Raw genomic sequence first — 8733 nt, 5'->3', positions numbered from 1 at the left:
TGTATAATTCTTCCCTTTTCCTACTTCAGGTTTCAATATCGTTGTTGTAAATTATATTATTGACAGAGTAATTTGACTCACTGCACAATTATACATATATCATATTACTGCAGACCAGCAAGATAACCAGATCATAAATTCAAAAGATTAAATTAAAATTCTTTTAAGAATACCCATGTTTTCTCATTACTTTTTTAGGCTTAGAAGCAAGCTTTGCAGTCTTTTTAGACAGCCCTCACCATGCAATATTTTAGCAAATCATGTTTAAGAAATCTTGCTTCAGTTACCTGAGGTATTGAACTGGACCAAGACATATTACGTGAAGAATCTCAGTAATAGCATAAGAAAAGAAACAGAACATAGATTACTTTTACTGTGAACATCATTTTTTAAGGAAAAAGTTTGCATGAAGAAATAGCAAAATGGAATTTATTTTTCATAGTATTTATGTTTAACTATAGATTCAATGTTCTACAAGATCACTAGAAAGCAATCAAAATCCTTGGCTCATGCTTGCACTCTGACTCTTCCTTGTGGGTGGATGCTTGTTCATTCTTTCAAAAGAGTATATGTATTGTGTCTTAGCTCCCAGATAAGTGGCTATTTGGGGTGGCTATCCAGAGCTTGCCTTTTTTCCAGGTCCAGTCTTCAGATCTCACACTGTCAAACAATTGAATTTGACTAAAGACACAGTTTAGACTTGCATCATGTAAAGTATTGTGGCAAATACTCCTAGAGACACCACTAAACCTGAGTCAGAAGCTCACTATTTTCCAACTTTAGGTTTGTAGAATGAATGAAATTTTCTGTCAAAGACAATGTGTTAAAAAAAAAATACTCTCACAAGTAGAAAAGGTAACTTTCTGTTGAAATAGGCTGATGAATCTCCATCTCATGAAGAAGCACAAGACAGAATGGATCATCAGCCAGATGTATGTACACTTAAGGAGGTATTTTATCAGATCTTGATCAAATAATTTTGCATCAAATATTATTTTCCATATATGGTTGCTTCTTGATAACACACATTTCTGTTCACTTTACTGCAACCAAAGCCATTTTGCTTGTCATAATGAGAGATGGGTTTAGCTAAATTAATATCATACTGATTGTATCTGAAAATAATCTTTATTTAAAATAATTTCCCTTAGATTATGTAGTAAAAGGCAGCTTCTATACTACCACATTGTCAGTTAGCAGTGCATACCAATTTACCTTTCTAAATAGTCAACTGTTTCTTAAAAAAAAACAGAATACTTGACAACTAAATATACTTAGCAAAAAAATTACAAATCTGATAACGCTTTAATATATTTTATTTAATTCGTTAATATTGAGAATATTTACATTGGTAAAATTTTGTATATTTGTGCTTTTAATTGAGTGCTGATTGTACTGATTGTATTCCTTCAGCCAGCTAATAAATGATGAAAATATGGATAAGGAAAATCAGACAAAGGTGATAGAATTCTATTTTTCTGATTTCCCTCAGTTTGAGGATGGTGGCCTTTTGTTTTTCATCCTTCTGCTTTGTATTTACATGTTCATTGTTGTTGGAAACTCCATTATCTTCTTGGCTGTGCAACTGGATGTCCGTCTGCACAATCCCATGTACAGTTTCATCAGCATCTTTTCCTTCCTGGAGATTTGTTATACCACAGTGACCATTCCCAGAATGCTCTACAACCTAGTCAACAAAGATAAAATCATCTCCTTCATTGGTTGCCTGCTGCAGATGTACTTTTTCCATTCCTTTGGAGTCACAGAAGGCTTGGTCCTCACAATAATGGCCATTGACAGGTATGTTGCCATCTGTAACCCACTCCGCTATGCAATCATCATAACTCCACAGCTGTGCACACAGCTTTGCACAGGCTCCTTTATCCTCGGCTTCGTCATGCTCCTCCCAGAGATTGTGTGGATATCTACTCTGCCCTTCTGTGGCCCCAATCATATCCACCAGCTCTTCTGTGATTTAGAACCTGTACTTCTCTTGGCATGTGCAGACACATCTATGATTCTGGTTGAAGATGTCATCCATGCTATCTCTATCCTGACCTGTGTCTCTATCATCACCCTTTCCTATTTAAGAATCATCACTGTGATCCTGAGGTTTCCATCTGGTGAGAGCCGGCAGAAGGCATTCTCCACATGCACAGCCCACATCACCATATTCTTGCTGTTTTTCGGCAGTGTGGCTCTCATGTACTTGCGCTTCTCTGTCACTTTCCAGCCAATACTGGAGAAGATCATCGCACTATTGTTTGCTGTCCTTGCCCCATTTTTCAATCCTATAATCTATAGCCTGCGGAATAAAGACATGAAAGATGCCATTAAGAAAATGTTCTGTTCTCAAAAGCTAATGTGAGTTTACCCATGCCAGTTCAGAATATCTCATCATCTGCATATCTTCTAAAGCAAACAATCATAAGATTAGTACTTAAATATAAGGTTTTTTCAGAGTCTTGGTTGTTTGCCTTTCCAGTTTTCTAATACAATGACCATTGCTTGTCCTGGTAAAGAAAGTCATCTGCATTTTCTCACTATTCATATTATCAACAGGGTCTTCTAATTTTGAAATCAATGTTATGGTAGATTTTATTGTAAACTCCTTCAAGATCCTGGCCACATTCCTGCTGATTCTCAGCTCCTGCAGATAATCTTCAAAGAGCTCAGGATTCCTTCTGCTGCAGTCAAAATGATGGACTTCTCCACATGTGTCTCCCACTGCACTGTGGTTCTCATCATCAATGGCAGCATCCTCTTCATGTATGTGCGGCTGAAGAAAAGTTACTCCCTTGACTATGACCGAGCCTTGGCAGTGATCTACTCTGTGGATATCCCTTTTCTTAACCCCTTCATCTGCAGTTTGCGCAACAAGGAAATCAAGGAGGCCCTGAAGAGGCAGCTGATGAGAACAGGGATGCTGTGATGATGGGTGGCAGAATGAAGGCCAAGGACAGATGTGGTATGTGATGGCTGAGGGATCATTAAGAGTCAGAGAGGAGAAATGAAGCATCTCATTCTTCTCTGTGTCAGGTGTTGAAGAGGTGGCAAGGGCTGCCTGGCCTCCAGTGTTATCATAGCCATTACAACATCTGATGGAGCCACAGACATCTTCACCCCAGTCTGTAAAGTATACACGGCCCTCAGTATCTATCATAGGATGCTGTGATTTTAAAACTTCAGATACTGGTGAATCATGCTTAGAATTTTTGCCAAATATGTTTCTTACCTAATATATGTAGGTTCAAATTTACGTGATTTAACATAAATCATATAACTGTTTCTTAAATGATGATTTTTATTGAATAAAATTTGGAGCAAAAATAAATGTTTCTTAGATTACTTAGCAATTTTCTTGAATAGTAAACACTGGTTTATGGGTGTATGCTTGAAATTTCACAAATTTGAGTCTACATTATAGCTTATATAATGATCAATTACTTGTATTGGTATGGTAAACCAATCTCTTTGAAATTTAAATTATTATACAATATTTTCTTATAAAACTTTTTTGACAGTGACAACAAAAATCTTTAAACCATAGCTTCTAGCATATGGTTTTCAGTAAAAATAATATCGTCTTTGTTTTAAAAACTTTAATTTTCCTGGTTCATCTGTATTCTGAGATTTACAGTAACATTGTCATGAACATGTATAATATAATAACATTTAGTACACATATATGTAACAAAACTGTGTCTCAAAAGAAAGGAATAAACCAGTCAGAGAGCATCGTTGTGAGAAGGATGGAGTGTGTTGTGTGTCCTGATGAGTCATCTGTGTCATTATTAGTGATCCTAAACATTTACATCTCGTATAATATATGAAAGTGTAGGAGCTGGACAATTGTCAAAAAACAGGCTTACATTGCACTAAATATTCTATTTAACTAGCTATTTCCTGTAACGTGACTATTAGAAAGTGGGAACTTACTTATCAACCAGTACTAAGAAATGTTTATACATCTGAATATTTTTGTAATTGAAAGATCAAACATTGACTATAAGAAGTGTCTAGGGGACTCGTGGCTCACCATTTAGAAGCTCTTCCTGTACTGTAGAAAATTGGAGTTCAGTCCCCAGTACCCTAATCAGGTTATTCAAAGCTGCCTGTCACCTAGTTCCAGGGTACTCAATTGCTTCTTGTGTCTCTTACACAGATGCACAAATATATGCAATGCTTACAAATGAATTCTTTCAAAAAGAACAATACTTGTTCTATATGGAGGCCAAAAAAAAAAAAAAGGTGAGCCTATTCCACCTTGTCTGAAGGTCAGAGTTTGAGGTTGCTCAAAGTTGTTAACAAGTGTGGCTACACCACTGACCTAGGGTGTGATTAGTTGGTGTTTGGGCCATTGAGCTGGCCCAGAGAGATGTATCCTATCCACCCTTACCAAAGGTCAGAGAATTCAAGCATAACTCTGCTTTTTTTGAGTTAGAAGATTTGACCTAGGGAGTGGCTGCCTTCAGGATACCTGATCTAGGGTGGGTTCACTGCCTAAACAACAGAATGCTTTTCTTATAAATTAATGGCTTGCATCTTAAACTATTGAAGCAAGTAACTATTTTGGTAGTCCTGTGTATAACTTTAAAGCATTTTTTGTATTTTTTTTATTTTCCTCGTTTTCATATTGGGATATAAAAGTGTATGGAAAATTAAATACTGCACAGACTCAGTACTCGGAACTTAAAACTCAGTATAGAGTAGACTGAGTTGCCTTTCCAGTACTATTGTAAATCTCTGTGATTCTTTCTTGTTTCTGTTCCTTCTATTTAACATTTCTAATTCTCACCCCCGTACTCTGGAACATATGGACCTGCTGAGGCTAGGAGCCTGGCAAAATCACCCCAAAAAGGTGGCTCCTGACAGTTATAGATCTAGTGGATCCCCCAAATAAATGCACCTCTACTACCTTCAGAATGTCACCCACCCATTTATCCTGTTGTTTAAAGACAACACATTTTATTTATCCTTTGATAATTTTGAAAATTTCATGCAATACATTTTGATCATATCTCCCAGCTCCTCTCAAATCTACACCCAAATTCCTACCTCTCCAACATTATGCATTATGCTTTATGTTTCTCTCTCTCTCTCTCTCTCTCTCTCTCTCTCTCTCTTTCTCTCTCTCTCCCTTTCTTCTCTTCTCTTCTCTTTCTTCCTTTTAAACTAGTTGAATCCAAGTTTTGTAGGCTAAATTCTCTTGGTCATAGGGCCTGCCCTTGAGTGTTATTTATAAAACAGTACTCATTTTCTTACAGAAAAGCAACTTTCTCACAGCAGCTACCAAATGGCTGTAGATTCCCACCTGAGGGGGATACTTTGTGCCTGTCTCCTATCCACCATGCTGGGATTTTGTCTGGTTTAAGTTAGCCAAGATCTTGTTCATGCTGTCACAGTCATTGTGAATTCCTGTGCCTTTGCCCTGTTGTTCCTAGAGAACAGTTTCCTTGAACTCATCCTCACCCTCTGACTCTTGCAATGTTTCTGCCCACTCTTCTGCAAAGACCTTTGTGCTTTGAGCAGAATGGGGTGTGTTAAAGAACACCATTTAACTCAGAACACCCCGAACTCTTTTATTCTCTATTGATTGATCAGTTGTATCTGTGCTAGTTCCCATCTCCTGCAAGAAGAAACCTTCTCTAATGAGGTTTGAGGGATACACTGATTTATGGATATAGTGTTAAGTCATTTTAGGGGTCATTTTAATGCTGTCATTACTTATTGGAGTAATAGTGGTAGGTTCACCTGTAGGGCCTATGACACTTCATGGCTGAGAAACCCTAGCCTTTGAATCCCTTTGTTTAATAGTTTTCCATTATCCATAGCCACTGAAGTAATGGGAAACACAGAGAAGAAAAACCCAGTTACTCCCTGACACAGTAAGAACTGCTAAGATTCCTTAAAATACTTGGAGAGAAAAGTTTGCCAATTTTCATTTGGTCAAAACCAAGTTCATTAAGTAGAATGACATATTTATTAGAGACTTGGAATACAGCAAAGTCGCCAAGGGCCTGATATTGTGCCCTCAGAGAGAGTTGGGTAGTCACAGGCACTTGTTTGTGTGTCTGATGACACAAGTTCAATCCCCATATGCCACAAGATGGCAGGAGGGAGCTGAGCTATGCCTCAGAGTGATTCACTGACTTCCACATATGCCTCGTGTAAAGTACACACCTGCCACACACATACACACACAGAGGAAACGAATAATGTAAATAAAGAGGATGCTCTAAATAGACCTTAAAGCTTCTTAGAAGGCCGTAATCGAGTAATTGAACTAATTTGAGCTTTAGGTCCAGATTTTATACATTTTTAACATTGGAATAATGAAGATTCTGACAAATTTGCTTGGGGTGTTTTGATATATAAAGCAGTTCTGTAGTGATATTTTGTTTGTAACCTAACAAAGTTTGCGTAAAGATCAGAGTGCAGAGTTAAGCCACTAGGGGCCAGGTAACGGTGGTACACACCTTTAATTCCAGCACTTGCGAGACAGAGGCAGATGGACCTCTGTGAGTTAAGACCACCGTGGGCTACAGGAGATTAAATCTGAATAAAAGAGAAACTGAGGTCACACAAAGGTGATCACAAAACTTGGGATCCAACACCTTTAATCCCCCCACTAGAGAGGTGGAGACAAGATTGATATGGCTGGGTGGAAGGATGAATATGAGGCAGAAAGAGACAGGAGCTCAGATGTAGTTTGACATTGTATAACGCAAACAATTATTTCCTAACTTACACAGAAAATCAAAACAACTCTCTCCTTTTCTCTACTACCTGGCATGACTTCAAATCCTCACTTCCCATAGGGGTGGAGTCTTTGTAAGATGGAAGCATGGCAACAGAGTTCCCTAATTAGGCACTTGGGGCATACGGAGCTTTTCTGTAGGCCCTGGGAAGTGTGTCAAAACAAACCCTTTCTCCATTGTTTTTCCCCCGAGAAACCTAGTGTTGCAGTTATAACCTTCCTATTTGTTGGGCTGAAAAGAAATCAAGATATTTGGGAAAAGAGGATTCTGGAAGAGGTGAGTGTAAGATGGGAAGACGCCAAGAGTCATTGTTGATGTTATGAAAACACATGAGATGGGGGACTGTCACTCAGGTATGGGGGCATGGAGAAGGTCATTGTGTTCTTTGACTACAGCAAAAAACATGAAGAAATGGTCTATTAAATTTCATCTTTGACACTGTATCTCTGACATTCTCATCATGACTGAGTCCTCGGTTATTTATAATCTAGTATGCCTGTTTGTTATATAGCAGAGTCAGGAAAGACAGCAAGGAATTTAAAAAGCCATGATAATGATTGCAGTTTACTAGCTGGGTTTCTAGTTGTTCCTCTCCCCCAGAAAATAGAGGAGTATTTTTTTGTATAATTCTCCCCTTTTACTTCTTTCAGGTTTCAATTTTGTGATTGTGAAGTGTATTATTGACAGAGTAATTTGACTTACTGAGCAATTAAACATATATCAGGTCATTGCAGACCAATAAAGAATGCTAGACCATAAATTCAAAAGATGCAGGTGTTCAAATTGTTTTAAAGCAAGAAGTATTTGCATTGTATTTCAGCTTAGAAGCAAGCTCTGGAGTCTTTTAGACAGCCCTCAACTATGTAAGTTGTTAGCATACCCACTCTTTTGCAGTTAAGAAATCTTGAGTCAGTTACCTGAGAGACTGAACTGGACCAAAACATATTTGAAGGTGATTAATCTGGGTAATAGTATAAAACAAGAAACAATTAGAACATCAATTATTTTTTCTGTGAGCATCAATTTTTAATGTAAATTTTTCATGAATAAATACCAAATGGAATTTTGTTCCCCATATTTTTTTATATTTAACTGTATATTTAATGTTCTATGAGATCACTGGAAAGAAACAAAATACTTGGCTTCTTCCAGTTGATTCTTTTTGTGTGGATGCTTGTTTCGAGGCTTCAAAAGAGTATATGAATTGTGTCTAAGGTCAGCTCCCAGATGACTGACTGTTTGGGGTGGCTATCCATAGTTTTCCTCTTTTCCTTCAGATCTTGCACTGTCAAACAGTTGAGTTTGACTAAAGAACACAACTTAGACTCATGGAAAATATTGTAGCAAGCAGTCGAAAAGACACCACTGAACCTGTGTTAGATGCTCACTATTTTCCAGCTTTAGGTTAGTAGAGTTAATGAAATTTTCTGTCAAAGACAATGTGTTAAAAAAAAATCTTATAAGTAGAAAAGGAAACTTTCTGTTGAAATTAGTTGATGAAATCCCTTTCAGAAAGGATCACAGGACTGAATGGATCATGAACCCTATGTTTTTCACTTGAGGAGGAGTTTTACCAGATCTTGATCAAATGATATTACATCAAAAATTGTTTTCTATATATAGCTGTTTCATGACAGCACACATTTCTGTTAACTTCTCTGAATGCAGAGCAGTTTTGCTTGTCATAACAAGGGATGGGTTGAGCTAAATTGATATCATACTGTTTGTCTCTGTAAATCATCTTTATGTAACAAGATTATGTAGTGGAAGACAGTTTCTAAACTGTTACCTTTTACTAAAATTGCCAAATTCTTGGGCAATGATACATGCCAAATTTTATTTATAAATAGTAGTTGTTTTATTAAAAAAGCAGAATAATTGACAACTAGATATACCTAGTAAAATTTTTGAAATCTGACAATAATACTTTATCATATACTTTATTTAATTGGCTTAATATTGAGAATGGTTA

The 8733-nt window shown here is 37.1% G+C and overlaps 1 protein-coding gene across 1 annotated transcript; it reads left to right on the top strand.

Moving 5' to 3' along the window:
• The first annotated feature begins 1435 nt into the window (after positions 1 to 1435).
• Positions 1436 to 2368, top strand: LOC121442091 (olfactory receptor 6K3-like). Its single transcript, XM_041643566.1, has one exon. The coding sequence runs from the start codon at positions 1436 to 1438 to the stop codon at positions 2366 to 2368; it is 933 nt and encodes a 310-aa protein (XP_041499500.1).
• Positions 2369 to 8733: the final 6365 nt, after the last annotated feature.

This window comes from Microtus oregoni, unplaced genomic scaffold (assembly GCF_018167655.1).
Source record: "Microtus oregoni isolate MIOR12 unplaced genomic scaffold, Mior012 000086F_ref0000336, whole genome shotgun sequence".
Classification (NCBI taxonomy): domain Eukaryota; kingdom Metazoa; phylum Chordata; class Mammalia; order Rodentia; family Cricetidae; genus Microtus; species Microtus oregoni.
Note: the sequence above shows the minus strand (reverse complement) of the source record. Positions and strands in the feature narration are given on the sequence as shown.